At 39.6% G+C, this 26,144-nt stretch overlaps 1 protein-coding gene across 11 annotated transcripts in view; it reads right to left on the bottom strand.

Annotated features, from left to right (window-relative positions):
- LOC137503388 (pyruvate dehydrogenase E1 component subunit alpha, mitochondrial-like) overlaps positions 1 to 26,144 on the bottom strand; it is a 128,178-nt gene that overhangs the window by 38,701 nt on the left and 63,333 nt on the right. For 10 of the 11 annotated variants that reach the window (XM_068231011.1, XM_068231018.1, XM_068231019.1 and 7 more), the window contains one exon: positions 8,207 to 8,380. The exons of the other annotated variant lie outside the window; for it this stretch is intronic. In XM_068231011.1, the coding sequence (XP_068087112.1) occupies positions 8,207 to 8,380 (174 nt within the window). The remainder of the gene's footprint in view (positions 1 to 8,206; positions 8,381 to 26,144) is intronic. 11 annotated transcript variants of the gene reach the window in all.

Here is a 26,144-nt window from a genome sequence, read left to right as displayed (position 1 = left end):
CCGGGACCCTCTAAACCGACGGCCACAGTGTTGACCATTCAGCCAAGGAGTTGGACAGGTAGTTTATAAATTTAATTATTTAAAATTAGTTTCAGCAGAGTGAAGAACCTAAAAGTTATAAAAAAAGAAATTAAAAACTGAAAAGAAAAAGCATTAATGGACTGTTATTATTTATCGTATGACTTTAACATGCAGAACTACAGTATTGATTAAGATGAGTACTTAGTGTACATATCTTCAGACATGGCATGGTAGTTGTAATGCTCCACTGTTGTGGTGAAGCAGTTTTTTCAACCTCTCAGAGTGAGGGCATTTACATTGATGTGAGTTTTAAATAACCCACATCTTTATCATGTTTATGACTAATTTTGTATTAATCGTATTTCTGTTTATCTGTGCAGAGGCTACACCATGCAATACCATGGATAATCGAGAGTTGACTGTGTTCAGAAATCAACTCAATGTAAATATTGTGGCACATGTGAAACATCATCACAATGATCCTGTGAGAAGAACGCCCTTCCTAATGCTGCAACTTGAGTTATTTACACCAGGGATGTCAAACATACACCCTGCAATATCATTCTCAGTCAAATTTCTGTTAAGTGTCGCCCTTATCTATAAAGTGTTTATAGGAACCAAGTACCACATTTATTAATGTAATGAATACCACCAGATAGTCCGACTCGTTGGCTGAATGGTCAGCGTACTGGCCTTCGGTTCAGAGGGTCCCGAGTTCAATTCCTGGCCAGGTCAGGGATTTTAACCTCAATTGGTTAATTCCAATGGCTCGGGGGCTGGGTGTGTGTGGCGTATTCAACATTAGAAATCATGCTAGGTAGGGCCCTCATCTTCACAGACATGCAGGTCGCGTAATAGGCCGTCTACGAGAAAAAGACCTGCATCAGGCCTCTCCAGAGGCCATATGCCATTTCTTTTCACCACCAGATAAAGGATGCACCTCAATCTTCACCTTACTATTTTGGGGGAAAAAATTGCTGTTTAATAGACGCATTTCATTTTCAACAAAAACTGTTTTACAAGGAACAGCCTTGACTTTGAATGCTCTAAACTGTGCAGAAACATTCTTAAAAATACAGATCATTCACCACAATAACAGTGGTCTGGGTCATTTCTATGCAAAACAGTGCATTCATCTATTCAAGTCCTACAGTAAGAGATGAACTTGGGTAATGCAAGGAAACACCTGGTGGCCATGATGATTAAGGCCTCGAGTCCATATGGTATGACCCTCTGGTTAGATGGTTTGAGTCACCATCAGAAGTTGGCAGACAAGGTGGTGGAAGTGATGGTGTAGAAAAGCCTGGATCAATTCCAAACCTCTCTGCAGTATTCATACGGAGTGAGGGAATACCATGCTGTTGATGGTGATTCGTCTATCGGATGGGGACATTAAAAAGCCTTGAGCAGAACCCCTGGTGTTATATGACAGGAGAAGGCTATGTGCTGGCACTAGTTTCACCCTCTCCCTACCTCATTATCATCTCATACCCAGACACGCAGATCACCCATGGGCCGAATACGCTCCCGGCACTAAATAAACAACCATATCTTAAATATATGAAGTATACATATAATTCAATGCTATGAGTACATTTTCCATCAACAGTGTCACAATGATGGAGATGAAGTTCGAGAGGGAGACCTAGAACAATGTGTGCAAGTAGAAGAAACCTCAACTGGGACAAGATGATGGAAGAGGAATGGTGGTGGTGATGGAGGTAATTATTGTTTTAAGAGTAAGTTCCACTACGGAACCATCCTCTATATAACACTAATCAGAGAGAAAAAATGGAACAGATCCAACACTTCATTAAACATAGCATTTCCCTGGTGTAAAAATGGGAAACCAGAGAAAACCATCTTCAGTGCTGGCAACAGTAGGGTTCGAACCCACTATCTCCTAGGTGCAAGCTCACAACTGTACACCCCTAACTGCATGGCCAACTTGCCCAGTAATGGCTTTTGTGTGTGATACTTTTGTGATATACAGTAAAACCTCGATTATCCATTCTAATTCCTGGGAAGGGGTGAACGGTTAATTAAAAAAACTGATAATCCATACTACTAATTTTAGTGGAGTTCAAAGTACATAAAATACATACCGCAGTGCACTAAACCCTCTTTAAAACTAAAATGTAGTCAAAGCTACAACAATTCTAAATATTCACCTAAATTACCAGCAGACCATAAATAATTAATTTACCTGGTGTCATTTAAGCTGCTTTAAAAAAATCCGTTACTTTTTGTTGCACTCTCCTAGAACTTATTTTCATCTTTTATGTCCATTCTGAGCTTTCTAATTACAGGAATGTCTGAAAAATCCGTATCGTCCTCTTGCTCCAAGAATTCCATTAACGTTTTAGCCGACTCCAGTGCGGTCTGAAGCGGTACGCGTTTCCCCATTCCCCTCACTTTCACTCGTCACTTCGCAGCTGACTGCCAAGTTCCCGTTCGCACTTTTACTTACTATTTCGTCATCAGTTAAAATGTGATGCCCAGGCAATGAAGCCACTCCTCAATGTTACTTTCATCCACTTCTCCAAAATGAATGTGATTTTCAATTGTCTTCAGGATATCTTTGATCATCAGTCCCTCATTTTCATCTTCATCAGTGAACCCATGAAAATCTTCAGCAAGCTCTTCGACATCAAAATACAATTTTCTCCACGATCGAGTGATGTTCTGAGCGGTTACTAGATCCCATGATTTCTGGGCAAGATAAAGCATTTCTTTAAGATTGAGTTTTTTCCACCACTGATGTTTCTTCGAAAAGTAAGAGGCCTAGCAATTCCCACTTATAATGCGCCTTAAAGGTTGCTATGACGCCTTGGCCATCGGCTCAATTAATGAAGTTACATTAGGTGGCAATTAGGAAAAAAATGTTTCCATCCTCTGATTTCAACTCTGTATCAACAGGGTGAGAAAGTGCATTATCAAGAAAAAGGACAGCCTTTAATAGCAAACCTTTGGACGCCAAGAAATCTCGAACCCGCGGAACTAACTTATTATGGAACCAAGTCCTGAAAATATTGCGTGTCATCCATGCAGATTTGTTATGACAATAACCTACTGGGAAGTATTTCGTCACTGTTCCTTTGAAAGAACGCAGAATTTTGCTTTACCAACAACACCTCATTTTAATTTATGGTCGCCACTAGCGTTCGCACAGCACAAGATGGTAACGCGCTCTTTACTAGATTTGTGAACAGGAGCTGATTTCTCTTCAGCAGCTGCCAGTGTTTTACTGGGTAAGCACTTCCAGTAAAGTCCAGTTTCATCGGCATTGTACTGTACACTTGACTTGGAACGAAATTGTATCTCTCAATTATGCACTTAAACTCGTATCTAAAGTTTTCTGCTGCACTGCTGTCACCACTTAGTTTTCTTCTTCGCTGTTTAATTCTCGAATGCCACGTCTGCCCTTAAATCTCTGTAGCCAACCATTGGACGCTGGTGAGGATCCTGAGAGCCCCATCTTTTTGTGAAAAATTTCTGCCTGCCTTGTTATCATAGGGCCACTAATAGGTACACCTTCGCCTCTCTTTTGCTGGAACCATGTGAATAACGCAGCATCCAGTTCTTCTTTTAGCGAGTCCAGAACTCTTATCTCGTCATTGCTCCTAGCACTTCTCATCATACTATGGTTTTTACCCAGCATATCTTAATCCGTATCGCCTTCAATTTGACCACGTATTTTTAACTCTTATGTTTTTTAAAAACAGATCTCAACGTCAACATATATATTTTATCATACTATCCTTATTCATTGAAGCCTTGGGTTTGATTCTGGTCCCCAAGCGTTACATACTGTTCAAGCTTTTTACGAAAAGGATCCATTTCAGAGTCAGACATGAATTATTTCTTAGAAGTAATATGACGCAAAATTCTTTTAGGCAAACGTTTTAATATTGGAAGTGATTTTAGTATGTACATATGTTTTATCTAATATCTTTGTAATGTAAATTTAATGAATCCACAGTGTCAATACTATTATGGTGTCAATATAATTTATGAAAATTTGATAAGGTCTTCAGACCAAATTTTGCTTTTAGGATGATGATGCCCTATAAAAGAGGGGCGAAACATGTACCTTAAAAATCTGGTAGTTTATGTTCATTTGACCATGCAACAGTGGAATGAATTGTATTGAATAGATGGTGTAATAAAATACAGTATTCCTCATGTAAACTTAGTGATATATCTGTCAGAACTCGCTGCAAACTGCAACACTTTATCTTTATTTTTCATTACGTCCTGCACTGTTGTCACGCCCACACCGAACTCTGATGCTAAATTTGAAACTAGTTCGCCTTTCTTTAACCGTTCGATTATATTAACTTTATTTTGTATGTTTAAAACTACACGTTTTCTTTTTACTGCAGATTTCGATCTCAACATTTCTCGGCTGTTAGAATGGAAAATAAATGTTCAACTTTATCAGTCACTCTCACATTTCCTTACTTTGCATAACAGTACAAAATGTAGCCGACCTGTCTACTAATAGCGGAGGATGACTATGACGGACCGCTAGGCTGGTTTCCGATTTCTGTGCATTGCAAAATATTTACGATGCAGTAGCCTGTGGTGAAAATATTTAACCTTGGCAGAGAACGATATGAAAGATCTACGAACGGTACTCGGAGATGTTACACGCTACCAAAAAAGTTGTAGGCATCATTCTGAAGTAGCATACCGTACTCTATGCTCCGTGGGTTGGGAGAGGGCACATTACAGTACATTATTCATCCACAATGGAATAGATAATAAAATTTGTGACTGTTGAATCTGAATAGCATCCCTCTTCTTTTACCGAGCTCGATAGCTGCAGCCGCTTAAGTGCGGCCAGTATCCAGTATTCGGGAGATAGGTGGTTCGAACCCCTCTGTCGGCAGCCCTGAAAATGGTTTTCCGTGGTTTCCCCATTTTCACACCAGGCAAATGCTGGGGCTGTACCTTAATTAAGGCCACGGCCGCTTCCTTCCCACTCCTAGCCCTTCCTTGTCCCATCGTCGCCATAAGACCTATCTGTGTCGGTGCAACGTAAAGCAACTAGCAAAAAAAAAAAAAAAAAAAAAAAAAAAAATACCTCTTCTTTTGTAACAGTTAAAAGTTAAATAATTTTACACAACATAAAATTATGTAGTAAAAAATGTATGAAGTCATGTCTCCAATGCCGATTGCTGGTCTATGCATGTGTACGTACATTAGTTACTGTACGTTATGATCATGGACTCAGGAGTTGGAGAGTCAATGTACAGTCGCTCCAAAACAGAATACTGTATCAAGATACCTTGACGCCAAGGGCCGAGCTGAGTGGCTCAGACTGTTGAGGCAATGGCCTTGTGACCCCAACTCAGCAGGTTCGATCCTAGCTCAGTCCGATGGTATTTGAAGGTGCTCAAATACGTCAGCCTGGTGTCGGTAGATTTACTGGCACGTAAAAGAACTCCCACGAGGCAAAATTTCGGCACCTTGGCATCTCCAAAAACCATCAAAGTGGTTAGTGGGATGTAAAACCAATAACATTATTATTATTATTATTATTATTATTATTATTATTATTATTATTATTATTATTATTATTATTATTATTACTGACATCAAGAGTATACTCATTCAGTTTTGGAGCGACTGTACATTGCTTTTAAAAAATTGAGCAATACTGTCGGGGTGCTGTGTCACACAGTCCTATAGGTCTTTTCTACTTTGATGGCGGGCGGCCTACATGCTGTCAGGGGAAGTGGGGTGCGGGCAGTATGTCACTGCCCGATCAAACAAAAGATCGCCTAGCGGCAGCGCTGAGAACTATTCAGTCGCCTGGAGAGTTTGCCGCACTCACTTCGCTCCACGAACTGCTGTATTGCCGAGTAGTCTTACAGAGTGCGTTGGGTATTACAAAGGGCTTGTTTGACGAGTTTGTTTTACGAGTAATTCTTGCCGCGTCCTTTACTGCATTCTTCGATTAACGTTTTCGTGGCATGTGATGTGACGTTAGTTTTTTCTATTGTTTCTATTCATGTTGCTCTGTGTTTTTTTATATAATAATTGCACTATATATCTTACAATGGAGAAGAGGAAGGAGATAAGGAGCCAGGGTAGAAAACTGATCAGCAATGTTCATGAATATTTTCAAAACGAAGCAGAAAATAATGGCTCTTTAGTGAGTGTGTATAAAGTGCAGCAGAGAGTGTCGGAAGCTTGTCAAGTTAGTACGCGAACCGTTCAGTGTATAGTAAAGGAAGGTAAAGACAGTACCCAGTCATTTGGTTCCATCCCATTTCAATCACCGTGCAAACGAATCAAAAGGAACTGTATAACAAAGGCAATCAACGGATTCCATAAAAATGTAATTAGAAGAACTCTCCTCAGTTATTATGTAAAGGGTGAATACCCGACACTGAACAAATTATGTGGTGATTTAGAAAGAGATATACAATTTAAATGGGGAGTTACTTTATTGTGGAGGATACTAAAGTCTATGGGGTTCAAGTATAAAAAAAAGCAACGAGGGGAGAAGATTTTTAATGGAGAGAGCTGATATAGTAACAGCCAGAGTAACGTTTTTGAGAAAAATGCATCTCCTGAGGAATAAGAACCCATCGCCCCATATATTTTATTTAGATGAGACTTACATTCATCAGAATTACGCTCCAGCGAAAATCTGGCAAGATAAAAAGGATACAGGAGGTTTAAAAGTTCCTGTGGGGAAAGGTGGACGAATTATTGTTTGTCACATAGGTTCCAGCCGCACTGGTTTTCTACGGGAATGTAAACTGATTTTCAGGCCAAAGGTGAAATCGACCAGTGATGACTACCACACTGATATGAATGCTATGGTTTTTAAAGAGTGGTTTTTGAAGTTTTTAGACGCTCTTGATGAAAGGAACATCAAAGACGCAGTGATTGTAATGGACAATGCCAGCTACCATTCAGTACAGGTAGAACGAATTCCTACAATGAACACACGAAAAGCTGATATTACATTGTGGTTAACTGCTAGGAATATTCCTCATGACAGCAATCACACCAGACTCGAACTGTTGTCTCTTGTGAAATAATTCAAACCAAAGGCAAAAATGTATGAAATTGATGCACTTGCTGACAGAAAGGGTCATACTGTTGTTCGCCTGCCACCCTATCACTGTCAATATAACCCCAAAGAGCTGGTTTGGGGAACGTTAAAACTGCTGTAGGGAAAAGGAACAAAACGTTCAAACTAACTGACGTCCAATCTTTAATGGAAGAGGAGCTGGATAAAGTAACCGAACAGGAGTGGAAGGCTTGTGTGTCACATGCTGAAAAGTTTCAAGAGGACAATTACAAAAGGGACGTGGTACTGGACACAGTCATGGACGATATCATCATAAATCTGCGAGACGACAGCCACAATGAGGAGTCGAGTGACGAGGATATTTCCGGTGACAGCTCTGGTGACGATGGCGAGTGTCGGGGTGCTGTAACATGGATCCTTCAGCTGGAATAAGGTAAGATAAAGTAAGAAAATAAGAAAATGTGTTGTGTAACTCTGTACTTTTGAACGCATTGTTTTTCAGTCTGTTGTCAATACACTTGTTATATGCATTATCAATTAACTCGTATCATACTACATCGAAGATATAAGAAAATAATAGAAATAAATAATAAATAAAAATAATAAAACTCATCCACGGGCCATAATCGAACTATAACATACGAAGCTCTGTATTTCATTGTTATGTGTATTTCAACACAACTTTAACACGCGCGAGCGCTCCTGGCAACGTTGTAGTAGTGGCCTCTGTCTCTCTCCCTTAACGGCCTCTCGCGTCATGCTGGATTGGTCGGTCCCATGCTCCCTGCTTCCCCTGACAGCATGTAGGCCGCCCGCCATCAGAGTAGAAAAGACCTTTAGCATTTTTTTATTTATTTATTTTTTTTTTTTTTTTTGCGATGGATAATCCGCAGAACGGTTAATCAAGGGATGGATAATCAAGGTTTTACTGTAGTGAAATGTCTGTAGCAAAATAATAAATGGAAAGTCTAGTCATAAATATTATGAGGTTTTGTGTCCGTGTACTAAAGTTAACTTTTGTTTTCTACAGTTAATGTATTCTTTTTGTACCACATTCAGTTGTAAAGATTCTAATTTGGTTCAGCTTATGTTTAGATCATGTACCTTATGGTCCTATACAGGAACACTCACTTGGCCGAGGTAGAGATGACAGAAACCTCGCACAAACTGAGCCCTGTACAACTCGGTGGCTCTCACTTCCAGACATCTTATCATTCGCAACTGCTCATATATCTGGAGACCTTCGTTTCGAGTCAGAGTTACTTCCTCTTTGGGGCCAGAGTCTAGTTTGTGGAGTTGGAATGGCTGCAACAGTTCAAAGCACAGGGGATAGGAATTGGGCACATTTAGGATCAGTTCTATGGGTGAAATCCTTGGGACTCACAAAACATGTAATAGTTTGTATTACCACAGAACACTTTGCAACTGCAACAATGACATCACGCAAAAAAAGTATTTGAAGAAATGTTAACAAAACAAGGAATTTCCTAGAACAATAATTTTCAGGGTAGCAAATGAGGAACAAAAAAGGGAAGTAGATTAAAACAAAAAACAAAACTGTGACGTGTGCTGCAAGAGTTTATATATATTTGTCCAAGTAAACTTTGCATCATCTAAAACTGTATTAAATTTTATCGTCAAAATTTGTGAGACACCCTGTACCACACGTGTTGATTTTTCTGGGACTTGCACAAGATACAAGCTTCGAGATGTTTCCAAGGATGAGACAACACGTGTCAAATTAAACATTTAAATTTGATTGGTTTAAATAAATCGAAAGGTAACTCCTGTGCGGTCGTTGGACATTAATTTTGCTGTGTCATTTCCTCTTGCACCATCCAGCACAGGCTATCTTCAGGAAGCATGTCGCAGGGTGGCTTAATTCTGTCTTCGGCATCATGTAGAGCGGACGTGTTGTCCGGGAGCTCTGTGCTCCATAGGAGATCTACCTTATCTTGGGATAAGCAAATCTTAAATTTCCTAATGTAAATTAATTTTATTTTAATTCACGTATTAATTTGTCACAGGAGTTAACCCATCAATCTTTCTATCAGAAATCAACTGTAATTTATGATTGAGTAAAGAGGATTTACATCCATGTTCATGTTGGCACGAGGCAAGCTTTTTCTAACAGTTTTGTAAATTAAATTAATTTTTCATTAAGCTTGACCTCAGTAACTGCGATTCATTTTTAAATGTTTTCCTATGACCTGTACTTTGGTGAAGGTGGTCGCTTCAGATATTCAACTTGTAATTTTCTTTGATGCAACTTAATTTCATCAGGGTTTTTATTTCTTCTTTGTGTTTATGCAATCAGTAGCATTCCTTATTTCCTTTTCTTTAATGTTTTTATAATAAATATTAACTGTAAGTAGGTATTAACTAAATTATTCTTTGGTCGAAGTTTCAACCACAAAGGTTCTTCAATCCACAACCTCATAGGGTGCCTTCCACTTTCCACATCCTGCCATTAGTTTCCGTATATTTTATCTTGTTTAAATTTCATTTTATGATATAGTTTTCATGATTCTAAATTTTATTTAATGTTCAAATGTTATTTTCTTTTATAATTGTTTTATTAAGTCCCCCAATCGCCATGCAAAAATGAAGCTGACATGAGTAGTGCACCATAACAATTAAAACAATCGCATAGGAATTCATATGAAATTGCAGAAAATAAAATCAACGTCGGAAAGTAAATGAGTAAAAGTAATCAAATTTCTTGTAACAAATATTTTTTTTAGTAATTTTTACAAAATGTAATTATACTTGTATGCAGGCCCCATGGTATAGGGGATAGCGGAGGCCTCAGATTCTATTCCCGGCCAGGTCAGGGATTTTTACCCGGATCCGAGGGCTGGTTCGAGGTCCATTTAGCCTACGACATTACAACTGAGGAGCTATATGACAGTGATAAAGGAAGATGCTTCATGACTCCATAAAAAACAATGTTGGCATTTTTTGATTAGGAGTGATATTTTGAAAATGTTAGAAATGCAGTCTAAAGCAGAAGTATGCCTAATTTCATTTCTACAGTACGTAGAGACACTGAGATATCATCGTCACCAGCTGTTACTTGTTTCCTACTTACTATCTATTTGCACTCAATGCTCATTTTCCCCCTGTGGGTGAGGGCAGTATATTAACACCCACGGTATCCCCTATCTGTCGTAAGAGGCAACTAAAAGGCGCCCCAGGGGCTCTCAATTTGGGACGTGGGTTGGTGATCTCGGGGCCCTGGGCTGAGTTCCGGCATTGCTTCCACTTACTTGTGCCAGGCTCCTTCCTTTCATCTATCCTATCCGACCTCCCTCGGTCAACACTTGTTCTTTTTTGACCCCGACAGTATTAGAGCACTCGAGGCCTAGAGAGTCTTTCATTTTCAAGATCTTTGTGCCCCTTGCCTTTCTTTCGCCGATACCTTCATTTTTCAGATCCCTTCCATTTTTTTCTCTCCGATTAGTGTTGTATAGAGGATGGTCGCCTAGTTGTACTTCCTCTCAAAAAATAATCACCACCACCACAATGTTCTTTGTGCTTGTACTCCCGAGGACCGACCAAGCTGTCCACACAGATTGCACTCAACAGATGGAGGAGGACAAGGCTGCATCTGGTGGAGCATGCGTATCTGTTGATTAGACTCTTCATGGCTGTCATGCTCTCCTTCAGAGAGTTCAACAGCAGTAGATGCTGTTCAGTGCCAAAGTGAGCAATCCTCATCAAGTGTGTCCCAGATTAATATTTGTGACCAAGCCTGGTGTTGCTCATATAGCAGACATGCCCAGCCCCCTGAAGCTGATGGCCAAGGATTGAGGCTTCTACACAGTCCAAACTGCAAAATTGGAGACATTGTTCTCACATTCGACATTTACGATGGAACGATGTTTCTGCTGATTAAAATGCTCAAGTTTCTTAATGTCACGGTGGTACAGGTCCAGGGCCCTGTTTCATAAAACATCTTTCACTAATATTATTAGTAAGAAATCAATAATATTAACTAATAATATTAGTATTATGTTTCATAGAGTTATTAGCTAATAATATTAGTAATTAATTTATCAGTCAAAATTATTAGTAGATGTTCCTAATAACACTAGTAAATTGTTTCATAGACAACATGAGTAATAAAAGTTACTCATATTATTGGGATTATTTCCATGACTGTATTTTGACTCATAATCCATATTACTAGTGAAACCAAAGTGAGTGGTATTTCAATATTCTGGCATAAAATCGTGAAGATCAGTGAAATGGTCAACTCTGATTCAAATAGTGGTGCGGAACGAGTGGAGTGAACGTATTCACCGTTCAATAAAAAAAATTAATTTTTTTTTTGCTATTGGCTTTACGTTGCACCGACTCAGGTAGGTCTTATGGCAACGATGGGACAGGAAAGGACTAGGAGTGGGAAGGAAGTGGCCATGGCCTTAATTAAAGTGCAGCCCCAGCATTTGACTGGTGTGAAAATGGGAAACCACGGAAAACCATCTTCAGGGCTGCCGACAGTGGGAATAAATATTAGGCCAAAAACAGCCTGTACTGGTATGTAACAAACATATGAATACAATGACTGATTTAGGTTATATTACAGAACTTTTTAATATTTGCTTGATAGGACGGAATGAAGCATAACATCAAAACCGCAGTTTCAAACTGCACTCCACGGGTTGGTAGTGATACACAGTATCGTTGTGTTTCCTTAGTGCAGTTCTGCTCGGAAACTCCAGCTATCCTTTAAAATCTTCGCTTATACAACCAGTAAACCAAGATGGTGGTGATGCTATTTTGCTTTACATCGCACCGACACAGATAGGTCTTATGGTGATGATGGGATAGGAAAGGCCTAGGAATGGGAAAGAAGCGGCCATGGCCTTAATTAAGGTACAGCCCCAGCATTTTCTTGGTGTGAAAATGGGAAACCACAGAAAACCATCATCAGGGCTGCCGACAGTGGGATTCAAACGCACTATCTCCCAGATGCAAGCCCACAGCTGCGTCCTCCTAACCGCACGGCCAACTCGCCTGGTGTGGTGGTGATGATGATGACCTGCCCGCTTCCTCCAGCATGTCAGTGTGTGTTCCACATCCGACATTAGATATACTGTACGTTTCACTATAGAGATTTACTACATTGTCTGAGGTCCTAATTCTACTCAAAGACATGACAAGGAGATCGCAACCATAATTTTCTGTTTTATATGTATTTTAATGTTATAATTATTCTTGCAACACTGTCTTTGTCTTGTATACATATTATTTACTTGATATATTGTATTGTCAGTTTATTTCTTATAATACCGACAGGGTCAGAAAAAATAAGAGTTGAACAAGGGAGGTCAGGTAGAATAGATGAAAGTGAGGAGCCTGGCACAAGTAAGTGGAAGCAATGCCATGACTCAGCTCAGGGCCCCGTGGTCGCTCCTAAGTTGAGAGCCCCTGGAGTCCCCTTTAGTTGCCTCTTACGACAGGCAGGGGATACCATGGGTGTTATTCTACCCCCACCCCAATCCTACTCACAGGGGGTAGTAAACCAAGATTTTGCTAGTTCACCTCAACAGAGATTTTTAAGAACACGTGGAATAAAAAAGTAAAAAGAACAAGGAGGGTTATAGTGTGCAAAATAGTTGAGGCTTTAACTCAATCACTTTCCACAAAGAAACTCTTCTCTCACATTATTTTCATTTCTTTTATCCATTCTCATATGTATCAAAGTCACAACAACGAAAATACAAAGTGAGCCTATCGATCATATGGATTAATAACCGGTTGTAGTCAAGCACTAGCCTACTGCTAGGAACAACCGCAAACCAAGAACATATGCAACAGACTGATTCTAACCTCTGTTATATTGGTATTATAAATTTACTCATTCAGGACAAATATTTCATGTTCCCTATGGGAATCAACATCTGTATCATCTGATGGCCACGCAGGCATCAATTATTGGAAATAAGACAAAGTCTCTCATAGTGCATTGGCACTACCGGTGGCTGATATAGATGTTGATTCCCATAAGGAACCTGAAATATTTGTTCCGAATGAGTAAATTTATAATACCATTATAAATGGTCCGTTATTGGACATTATCAATTTTCCAGCTAACTCATTCCTTGTTGCCAGCGTTTCACCCCCGTGCGCTAGGTTGGGCTCATCAGTTGGTACCTGGCACACCCACCAAGATGCTGGCTAGTGCATAGCGTAGAGGCCACTGCATAGCCTACCTGAAGCCACCGGCAGTGCCAATGCACTATGAGAGACTTCGTCTCCTTACCAAAAAATTGATGCCTGCTTGGCCATCAGATGATCATCTCCAGGTAGCACTGCTGGTGGCTCCAGGTAGCCTATGCAGTGGCCTCCACGTTATGCACTAGCCAGCGTCTTGGTGGGTGTGCCAGGTACCAACTGATGAGCCCAACCTAGCACACTGGGATGAAACGCTGGCAACCAAGAATGAGTTAGTTGGAAAATTTAAAATATCCAATAACGGACCATTATATTGGTATTAAAAGGGGACTGTTTCTCACATGTAGAGTTCCATGTCGCATGTTCCAGATTTAGCTCTGCCAGTAGCTTGGTCATCTTAGCCCCAAAAGGCAATGCCACAAACATGGTTTACAAAGAGGTTCTGGGGTAAATGAAATGCAATTTTTTGGGCGAGTTTTTATACTTTAGGGATTTTCAGATAATGTCTTAGTGCAGTATGGAAGAACAATTCATTTCTATCAACTTACGAAATCCTCGCGAGCAAAGCCGTGGGTAACAGGTAGTCTCCTCTGTACCTTTGTTGTTGATGGAACTGTGTATTTCACTCCGTGAAAGAAAGCCAGTACACACATGTTCATTGTATGGAATACAATAGGTCACATCATTCCAGTAAATCGGCCAGATTTGTTCTTTGCTTACGAACACAAAGAAAGCAGATTGCCTGCCTTCAGACAGCTGGCACTGATCAGCTCTCAAGAATGTATGAAGCAGGTTCAGGTACTTCTTAGGACTTGTAACCCATGCCAATGATTATTTTTTAAATTTTTTGTTTTACAAGTGGCTTTATGTCTTACCTGCTATGAAAATGGGAAACCACGGAATACCATCTTCGGGGTTGCCGATAGTGGGGTTCAAACTTACTATCTCCCGAATGCAAGCTCATAGCTGTGTACCCCAAACCGCACGGCCAACTTGCTCGGTCCGATGAATTTACTGGCTTTAATAAGTTACTTCTTGCTCGCTGGTTGTCCTTTTTTTTTTTGTTGCTATTTGCTTTACGTCGCACCGACACAGATAGGTCTTATGGTGACGACGGGACAGGAAAGGCCTGGGAATGGGAAGGAAGCGGCCGTGGCCTTAATTAAGGTACAGCCCCAGCATTTGCCTGGTGTGAAAATGGGAAACCACGGAAAACCATTTTCACGGCTGCCAACGGTGGGATTCGAACCCACTATCTCCCGGATGCGAGCTCACAGCTACGCGCCCCTAACCGCACGGCCAACTCGCCCGGTTTGCTGGTTGTCAGTACAGGTTGAGTGCAAATAGAAATGAAAATGGATAATGATGTTTTAATCAATGTGTCTATTACAAACATTCCGTAAGTCAACCCCTTAGTCCCAATTCTTCATACGGGGTTGGGGATGAATTTATATGGTATATGTTTTTACAGCCAGGTGCCCTTTCTGACACCAACCTCAGCTGAGAAGCTAATACAGATTAAATGAATGATGGTGAATTAAATTGGATAAGGAGATGGAATGGATAGGAACTGTCCCAGCATTTGCCTGGAAGTGAAAGTGGGAAACCACAGAAAACCATTCTCAGGACAGCCAACAGCGGGGTTCGAACCCAAGCCTGAATACAGAGCTTGGCTTCATAGCCGTAGCACATTGACACATGCAGTCACTCTGCTTGATAACAAAGAAGACACTATCATACAAAAATATGGTGGAGAAGTGTTGGACAGATGTAAGTTTGGAAATGAAAGAGGATGGTGAAAACAAAATAATAATGTTAACCCACCGCTGGTCAATGTATAATGGAATCACGCCACCAGTCAACATGTGAGTACAGGGCTCACCCCGAATTTATTATGTTTTTCAGTATGGTTTTATTTATAAATTTATATACTTTTAGGTTAACTGGTTGGGGATAATGAAGGGAGGTACGAATTTAATTTTAACTTCAGGAAATATCATCACCGTAGGCTTTAACTCATTTCTGAGTAATTAACTTCTTCCAATAAATTCACTTCTGTCTGTGGATGTACTTTTGATGGTTGAACAGACCAATTCTAGCATGGAATAAACATCCACACAGACTGCACAGAATTGTTGGAGATGGTCGTGGTTGTGCTGCACAGAGTTTTTATGCTTCTCTCCTAGCCTCTTTACATCTGCGTCTTTTCCCTTCAAACGGACTGACAACAGCAGGGATGGTCTGGCACCAAACTGTATGGTCTTGAGCAAGCATGTCTCAGGTTTGTGGATTGAGACCTGTCATCTTCATAGTGTGCTTAAGCTGGTCCTTGTAGCGTCTCATGGGGACTTCATAAGGTCTGGTGCCAGAGCAGAGTCACCATACAGGATTTGGCGTTGAAATAAGGTATCACTTATCTGATGGACATGGCCAATGCATCTACTGTCGGATTTTTTATTATGGACACTCGAGTTTAGCCTTTAATTACAAACGAACCAATAGGCCTATTGCGATGCGAGTTATACCAATATTTTCCTTGTTTAATCCTACATTAGTCCGACTCATTGGCTGAATGGTCAGCGTACTGACCTTCGGTTCAGAAGGTCCCGGGTTCGATTCCCGGCCGGGTCGGGGATTTTAATCGCTTCTGATTAATTCTTCTGGCTCGGGGACTGGATGTTTGTCTCCGTCCCAACACTCTCCTCTTCATATTCACACAACACAACACACTACACTACCAACCACCACAGAAACATGCAATAGTGATTACATCCCTCCATATAGGGTTGACGTCAGGAAGGACATCCGGCCGTAAAACAGGGCCAAATCCACATGTGCGACACAGGTCGCACCCGCGACCCCACAGGTGTGGGAAAAGCGGTAGGAAAAGAAGAATCCTACATTAGCGTATATAAGACACATTGTTTTTGACGTTCATTAAATATTTTTTATTTGTGGTTATAATAAATATTGCCCAGGTTTTTGGCTTCTTCTCTAGGAAGCGCTCACTTAGGAATATATACAAGGAAAACTATTTGTCTGGTGGTAATGAAATTTTTATATGTTATAACCACATGTATTTGTAGTGTAATACTAACGTTTTAATTTTTTTCAACCACCCCGAAAAAAGTTCTTATCATTTTTCTAAAGCAACTCTTTCTCAGCTCAGGATAAACGTACAACAGCAAACTTGGGCTTGTTTTGAAGCACTCGGTCATGGTTATCAGAAACTACAACAACTGTAACCGTACAGTTTGGTACAAAATTTATGAAGAGTAATATTGAAAGGAGTTTTTGTGTATGCCGGACCGTGCGATTAACAGCAGGCCGGGTGGTGAAAACGGGCGCAGTGTTGCCGCGTTCAGTAGTAATCACGCGCGCAACGAACACAGCTTTTCGTTTACTTTCAACCTTTAATTATTTTATTTCCTCTTATAAATTCCACTTCCCATCAACTTTTCTCATAAGGGCTTTGGACCTTCAACGGCAGGTTTAAAAGTGGTTGACTTCCTAATTTAGAAATATCACACTGTACAATTTTTACAAGATTTGCATTATTATTTACATATATTTACAATATTTAATTCTATCAATTTTCTTTGTCTGAAAAATCACTGTGTCCCGATGAATCGGTGCTGCTGTCATGATTATGGCTGGCTCAAAATAAGGGACGTTTTCAGACAGTCCATCTTTTTCCCAGTAGTGGTCTTCAATTTTCTTAGTGTATTTAATGCATTGTTTCCAGAGTTTGGGGGTCACTGGTTTCCTGTTCAGTTTTCTGAATCGGAATCCCAAGCTTCGAACTACTTTCAAAAGCGTAGAAATTGACATATCAGGAAAATCCGGCATATTTTCTAACAGTTTCATATGGAGGCTTTTAATTGTGGGAAATATCTTATTCATATAAAAATCGTGCATATTTCTTCGTATTGTGCCCAAAGTAATATCATCGAGATGGATTTTCGGACACCCTGGTCTCACACACTGCTTCTTTCCTGACCTGGATGACGTATTTCCATCATTCTCCTTTGAAGCGGCTCCTTACTCTCTTCACTGATGACAGCGATAATCCAAGACACTCTGCCACCTTCTTGTACACAGGGAACCTCTTGTCCCCTAGTTTTTCCCTCTCACATTGAAAGAAACATACAGCACTCAAAATCATTGCAAGTTCACCCTCTGATAATGGTGGTCTCGGAGGCATCTTGAAGTGACGTGGCCAACATGCAGAACATAGGACAACTGAAATTAGCTTGCGGATAAACCAAGGTCATGGGTATTCCATTGCACAACTGCCCGGGGCGAGTGTACTGTGTTCGTTGCGCGTGAGATTACTACTGAACGCGGCAACACTGCGCCCGTTTTCACCACCCGGTCTGCTGTTAATCGCACGGTCCGGCGTACACAAAACCTCCTTTCAATATTACTCTTCATAAATTCGGTACCAAAATGTATGGTTACAGTTGTTGTAGTTTCTGATAACTATGACTGAGTGCTTCAAAACAAGCCCAAGTTTGCTGTTGTACGTTTATCCTGGGCTGAGAAAGAGTTGCTTTAGAAAAATGATAAGAACTTTTTTTGGGGTGGTTGAAAAAAAATTTAACTTGAGTATTACACTACAAATACATGTGGTTATAACATATAAAAATTTCATTACCATCAGACAAATAGTTTTCCTCGTATATATTCCTAGAGGAGAAGCCAAAAACCTGGGCAATATTTATTACAACCACAAATAAAAAATACTTAATGAAGGTCAAAAACAATGTGTCTTATATACGCTAATGTAGGATTAAACAAGGAAAATATTGGTATAACTCGCATTGCAATAGGCCTATTGGTTCGTTTGTAATTAAAGCCGAAACTCGAGTGTCCATAATAAAAAATCCAACAGTAAGCTGATGACCAATGATGGACGACTCTATGCTTTTGGCATGCACTTTCTCAAGAACAGCAATTTTGGTGATGGATCGAAGTTTTGCTGGTGGGAGCGCTCAAACTTTTTCAAGTCATGTTTGTAAATGGTCCAAGTTTCACAACCATACAGCAATGTTGTGATGACAACCGCTACTGCTAGAAACTGCCACAAAAGCAAGCAATAGTGAATACATCATTCCGCCTAGAGTTGGCATCAGGAAAGGCTTTGAGCTGTAAAACTGAGCTTAATCCAATTAGTGTCATCCTCATGTTGTTGGGAAAAGGCCACAACCAGTGTCCGAGCAAGCTGGCCACACGGTTTGGGTCGTGTAACCGTGAATTTGCATTTGGAAGATGGTGGGTTCCAATCCCATCATTGGCAACCCTGAACATGGTTTTCCATGGTCCCCCATTTTTCACACCAGGCAAATGGCAGGACTGTATCTTACTTAAGTCCATGGCCACTACGTTCCTAATCCTAGCCCTTCCCCAACCTTCAATCATCAAAATCCTTCAATATATTTCAGTACCATTAAACTACTGGCAAAAAAATTAGTTTCCTAAGATATTCTGGTACAGTGAAAAAAATCTTTCTACGTCTGCCTCAGCTCACTAAATTCTTTCACTCTTCCTTACAACAGCCGGCCCCGTGATGTAGGGGTAGTGTGCCTGCCTCTCGCCTGGAGGCCCCAGGTTCGATTCCCGGCCAGGTCAGGGATTTTTTCTCGACCTGAGGGCTGGTTCCAGGTCCACTCAGCCTACGTGATTAGAATTGAGGAGCTATCTGACGGTGAGATGGCGGCCCCGGTCTCGAAAGCCCAGAATAAGGACTGAGAGGATGCGTCGTGCTGACCACATGGCCCCTCGTAATCTGCGGGCCTTCAGGCTGAGCAGCGGTTGCTGGGCAGGTCAAGGCCCTTCAAGGGCTGTAGTGCCGTCAGTTTTTTAATATTTTTTAAAATTCCTTACAACAATTTTGGATGAACACAACTGCTGCCTGTCTTAGTCTTAACACGAGTTTGTCAAGAAGAAGAAGAGGACGTCTTTATAACAGGCTGGTTTTAGCAGCTTTAACCCACGTTCTCTTTGCACCCACAACTAAGCTCCATGTAGTGCAGCAGGGGCAGTCAGTGCCAGCTGCCTGAAAACAGAAAGCCTACTTTAGCCTTCTTTCTTTATGTACATACACTTAGAGCTAGATCCCAGCAGACCAAATTCTTGCTCCATACATCATTGTTTTTGCTACATCCTATAAACTAAGGGATACTTGCCTGTGATTCAAACCTCCATTAAAAACAACAGTCCTATAAATGATTCCATGTTAAGAAAACAGTATTGCTCTTATGACAACAGGGTTGCCACATCAAATGGCTCTGCTCACCAGCATCATGGGAAAATTGTGGAACATTAATTTGTGGAACTCAGAAATTAAGTTCAAAATGAAAGGAGGAAGAAACTAAGCTGCAAATTACTTTTTTTTTAAATCTATGATACAGAAATAGACAAGAGATATTTTTTTTAGACTCAGGGGCATGGGGATTATAACACTGTATTATATGTTTTTATCATATATAATGTAATGGTTAGCACTATTAGCTGCCATTCCGGGGAGCTCTGGTACTGCCAGGAGAGCTGGTATGTGGTTAAAATGATACACACAGCTCACCTCCAGTGGGGATGTGCCTCAAAAGAGCTGCACCACCTCAGGACAAGGACATGAGTTTACTTATCAATACTAAAATACTGCATACTCATATATCTGAGCTTTAGCTTCCTCTAATTTACTATATGGAAAAAGTCAATGATATAGCAATGTTTTTTAAATGCTGACTAGCTCAGACGGTTAAGGCGCTCGCTTCCTGAGCTCAAGTTGGCAGGTTCAATCCTGGCTCAGTCTGGTGGATGGTTGCCTAGTTGTACTCCTCTTAAAACAATAATCACCACCACCATCAGTCCAGTGGTATATGAAGACGCTCACATACATCAGCCCTGTGTTGACAGATTTACTGGCATGTGAAAGAACTCCCATGACACAAAAGTCCGGCACCTGAGTACCTCTAAAAAGTAGTTAGTAAAACGTAAAATGAATAATATTATATTTCATAGATTCGGTAAAAAGTGGAACCTTAGCATGTTTTTTTAGATCATCAGAGAATAGTGGTATATTTAACTATATGAACAGTACATTTTATAAATGGCCATATCTAGTGATGAACATATTTTTAAAATCATTATTATTAAAGCTTAGATGTAGTTTTTGAGGTTTCAAAATGAAAAAAAAAAAGTAGAATTTGTAAAAATATTAGTGCTAGATTTTGTTTCAAGTTTCTCTCTAATTATAAATATGATTCCAATGTGCATTTAATAATAAATAACTATAAAATACAAGGAGTTTCGGAATAAATTTTTAAGAAGTCGTTAAATTTATTCATGAGCTCTAATGCTTAATTTACTCATTTAAACAAACAATTTTACTTTAATTTATTCATATATACTATTATCTCCTTTAATCTGACAAACATTTTTTTCAATTTTGGTCAGTTTAATGTTTCCTGTCAACTGTGCACCACCCATTACAATTCCTGTAACAACCGTTGCATTCAAAATTGCGAAATAACAAGAAAAATAGTGATTGACCTTTTTTAAATTACATGTTTAGTTTTTCTAGAGTGTCTTTGGTCTGCAATAAATTTTGCAATTTCTATTAGCTGTCATCTCACAGAGTTTATTGATTTTCACCATCTACCTCAACAAGTAGGTTGCATTCGTGTAACACCCAGTACAGCATGTTTTTTTTAATATTTAAAATACTGGGAAAAGTTATATTTCAGAATATAATAGTCCATAGTATACACAAAAGTAAGAGCTATCTTTTGTACTGTAATTGATGAGATTTTGATCAATTGTTCTTTTATTCTTCAAATTTGTCTTTTTAACTGTTCAACTCTAACACCTGTTACAATGGAATGCCTGATTTATGATTTTTTTAAATGTATCTGGGCATATCAAAGTTGTATAAGTGAACAGTACTTTTGCCTCAAAACATAAAATAAATTACCACATGTATGGATAACAACAGTTAGCAGACATAATTTAATGCATTCAATTCAAGAGGCAAGAACATCAGTGGCTATTGTGTGAAGACCTAAAGGTAAACACTATCTTGCTATCCCAACAGGCAAGTTACTTGCTTTTTGTGCAATTGGGATAGTAGAAGATAACTATTTCATTTCTGACAACAAAATTTACAATCAGGTATTTTAGTGAAAATATTCATAGAATATTTAAAAAATTACAAAATAATATTTCAACAATAATTTTTTAAACCTTCGCTCCAGCTTGAAAGTCTAAGGCAGGGCTGTCCAACGTTCGTTTCTACGCGAGCACATTCACATGATAACTTTTTTTGCTAGTTGCTTTACGTCGCACCGACACAGACAGGTCTTATGGCGACGATGGGATAGGAATGACCTAGGAATTGGAAGGAAGCGGCAGTGGCCTTAATTAAGGTACAGCCCCGGCATTTGCCTGGTGTGAAAATGGGAAACCACGGAAAACCATCTTCAGGGCTGCCGACAGTGGGGCTCGAACCCACTATCTCCCGATTACTGGATACTGGCCGCACTTAAGCGACTGCAGCTATCGAGCTCGGTCACATGATAACTAAGAGTATGCGGGCGCCAGGTATGATTCCACTAATTCGACTACTGTTATCTGTACTACAACGACTATATAATAATAATAATAATAATAATAATAATAATAATAATAATAATAATAATAATAATAATAACAATAATAATAATAATAAATCTAGAATTAAAAATAATATGAAAATATATTTACTCACATAATTAATGTGAAATCTGGCATTGCATGCTCACTGCAAGTTGAGGAAAGTCTGGTGTGTAACTGGAATAGGCTACTCTTAACACGTCATCCAGGTGTGAATCTGTCAGACAGGATCGGTATTTATTTTTTATTATGTTCATAGTCGAAAACGCGACTTCACAAAAATAGGTTGAACCAAAACAAGATTGCATCTTCAGAGCAACACTGCGGGTAATGGGATATTTTTTTCCGTCCACCAGAGTCCAGAAAGGCTTAAAATTTCCATTTCTAATTCTTCAAGATTATAATTTTTGAATATTTCACACACCCTCCCTCCAAGCTCACAAACGTCAACAGAAGCGAAGGGATTATTGACAAACATGATCACTGGTTCAAGCATTGAAAACTGGCTAAATCTGCTACCAAATTCGGACCCAAGAGTTTCAAGATGTTTAGCAAGAGATGAAAAATCACGCTTGCCGCCATTTACTGTATCTGCCATAGATTTCAAATTTGGAAAATGTGAAAGGGAATTTCTATTTAAATGGACAATCCATACCTTAAGTTTCTTTTCAAATGCATTGACAATACTTATCATACCTGCAATATTATGATCTTTTCCTTGCAATTCGAGATTTAACTCATTTCATTTTCAGGTGATATCTGCCAAGAATGCTAATTCGATTAGCCAAGATATATCATCAAGTTCGTGATAATATTTCCCAGGAGATGATTTCATAAAGTCTCGTATCTCATCCAACAGGCAGCAAAACCGTTCAAGTGTTTTTCCCCTACTAAGCCACCTTACGTCTGCATGAAGGGTGACGTTACCATACTCCGAATCTGACATACTTAAAATATTTCTGAACAATCGATGACGAGTAGGTGACGATCTTATATAATTCACAACATGAGTTACAATTTTCATGACACGATCGAACTTTAAAACCTTTGCGCATAAAGCTTCTTGGTGAATAATACAATGATAAGAAAGAAATTTTGGAAATGATTCATCCTTAGCGCAAAGAAAAAGAAATCCATTATTTCTACCAGTCATAGACGGTGCCCCATCTGTTGTCATAGCGACAAGCTTTGACAGTGGTAAGTTACTCACTTTGGTGAATTTAACGAAAGCATTAAATATGTCTTCTCCCCTAGTACGTCCATGAAGTGGCAATAGCTTGACAAATTCTTCCTTTACTGTAAAATCATTAAAAACCATTCTAGCAAATACACACAACTCAGCAGTGTCAGACATTTCAGCACTTTCATCAAACTGGAGTGAAAAATGTTCACACGATTTCAAATCCTGATGTAACTGAGATTCCATTTTATTAGAAATCTGTTCAACCCGCCTAGCAACAGTTTGGTGAGACAACTGAAGTCCTTTGATTGAAGATATCAATTCAGATTTATCTTTGTGAGATTCGAACAGAGATTCAGCGACATTTAGCATAGCTTCTTTCACTACTTCCCCATCACTGAAAGCTTTTTTCCTTTTAGCTAGGACGTAACAAACTTTGTAAGAAGCTATTGTCACGTTACGCGTTTGCTGAACTGGCTTCTTAAATGCACATTGTTGCAATGCTAATTTAGATTTTAGGTCTTTCACTTTGTGTTTTCTTAGTTCAGAATTAACAGGAAATTCACTGTCAAATTTTTTGTGATTAGTCAAAAAATGTCGCTTACATTACTTCTTTTAGGAACAGACACGCTAGCATTGCACAATAAACACACAGACTTTCCTTTGTTTTCAATAAAGCAATACTGGTCCTCCCATTCACTGTTAAAGTTGTAATTTCTTTGCCTTTTAGCCATGTTAAGAAGAGTTATGTTTAATGAAATATAACTGATTATAAACTGAATAATTTAAAGTTTAAATATTAATGAAAAAAAGCACACGAAACATATTGAATGTACAACTTATCACAACACAAGGCACTCAAAACATATTCCATAAGCTCTGCATAAGCTCACAAGTAATATTGAATGTTCGCCTGAAAGCTAGCAACTGGGAACATTCCAAGTGCAAGTCTTTCATAAATCGTTTGTTCATTGTTTACGACACAGCTTTGTTGGGATTAAAGTTACTTTGTGGGCAAATTGGGTGTCCCATTGTCGTCCTGGTGAAACTCTGTCATGGTAGGTAGTTTATGGCATTGCAATCAAGTGAATCATAAGGAAGCGGTTCTGTTTGGCAGAATAAATATGCGGCTATATTTGGCTCCGTGAGTAGAGAGGGCCTTATACCTGGCGCTAGCCCCCCCCCCCATAGTGAGAGGTTTGTGGAGGATTTCCCTTTGTCGCAACTACTTACATGTCGAATAGCTCTCTTTCTGAACCTTTCTTCCACCTCTTCACTAATTGCGGACACGAGTCAGTTAGGCCTAGATCACATTTATGGCTTACTCAAAGCTCTTTGTGTATTTGGAGGTATAGATATAACAAATTTTCTGACTTTGAGGACGGTATTTTTAAGAGAAAAGTAAGAATATTTATTGAAATGCAAAAGTATTGTTTGCAAATATTAAGTAAAATTTAATTTGGAAATTAATTGCGAAAGGCGCCATGGCGCCCGCGGGCGCCGCGTTGGACAGGGCTGGTCTAAGTTGTAAGTTAAAAGACTTCGTCTAGTGGAGCATTATCAGGAAACGAGCCCATAATGCTGACAGCATTTCCTCACTGGATAGCAATTCCAATCCGCTGCTTCAGGAATTCTGTTGAAGAGGAGTCTCCAGTGATTGCTGATATTGTTTGCCAATATCTGAAATCAGACTTTTAGCCTCTTGACATCACGTCCCCATCGTTTCGACTATGAATACCACGAAGATGTAGTTGTCTGTTACTGCTCTGTATTTCACCCTTTTATTGCACACGGCCAATTTCGCAGCAGAACCACCAGCCTTGCAAAGTGTGAGGCAAATGAGATGGTGCTAATGTATCCACACATGTGGTATCTCATAGGAGAGATCTGCCTTTGTTCCATGGGACTAAAGTCAGACCATCAGGGCGTTTTCTGTCTGTATGACTAATTCCACTCGGTTCTAGGACAGAAGGGACATCAATAGATGCAGAAGTTCTTTTGATAATGTCATTAATTGAACAGTGTCTTGAAAATCAACCAGCACTCTTAGGGCAACTTAAAGCATGGTGGTCATGAACGTCGACTTCCGCTCCACATGATATATGATAGGATATATATTGGTATTCCGCTCCACATATGCACTTATGTGACTGGCATATTTTGCAACCAAGACGTACGCCAATTGCGATTTTAAACGACATGTTATTTATCCATAAGTGTGCCCACACTGGGTGACGGAAAAGCCTTAAGCAATGAGCCTGCTTCCTTTTCCTGAAGAGCAAGATGTCGTGCTTGATCATTTTCTGTTGGACATGACAAAATCAAAGAATCGAAAATTTGACGGATGTTGATCACATCCCAACTTCTTTGTGAATCCAGGGATGCTGGAGGTCTCAAGTTATTGGTCATGATATTCCAGTGATATCTTGCATCAACCAGATGCCATATCTCGACATTATCACCGTAATTAGAGAACAGAGACTTGATAATGTCAGATAGTCCATGAGCAGAAGCAAGAAAAGCGGGAATGGAAACATCACTTAATCTACGAATTTCAAGGCCTCCACATCTTATTGGTAAACACGCCAGGATCCAGTTATGTTCCTCAAACGGTATATTTAGTACAGACTCGAGACAACTTCTTGTCAAATCATCAGCCTGAGCAAGGAACGAAGGAAATAACCATAGAGGTGTGGTCCGCAGAAAGTAATTACATTTTGGAATAAAAATACAGTTCTTTAATAAGAAGTATGCCATGTGAGAATTGATCGCTTGGAGACCATCATACAGCCTCATTAATTCTGTTAGCTTTTGCTTCGCAATTTCCTCCACGGCCTCAACTGTAAGCGGTGATCCAAAGCAAGGATCGACTGGAATTTGTTGTAACGTGAATACCGGGAACAATGCCTTGAAATGCAGAAACTGTTGTCTCATCTCTCGCGGAACAGAAGTAGATTTCACATTTATGCGGATTAACTTCCAAACCAATGTTTTTACACCCAGCGATAGTTTTCTTTAGATCCATAAGAACCATATCAGGATCACTACCGATGG

This window comes from Anabrus simplex, chromosome X, assembly GCF_040414725.1.
Source record: "Anabrus simplex isolate iqAnaSimp1 chromosome X, ASM4041472v1, whole genome shotgun sequence".
Taxonomy (NCBI): Eukaryota; Metazoa; Arthropoda; class Insecta; order Orthoptera; family Tettigoniidae; genus Anabrus; species Anabrus simplex.
Note: the sequence above shows the minus strand (reverse complement) of the source record. Positions and strands in the feature narration are given on the sequence as shown.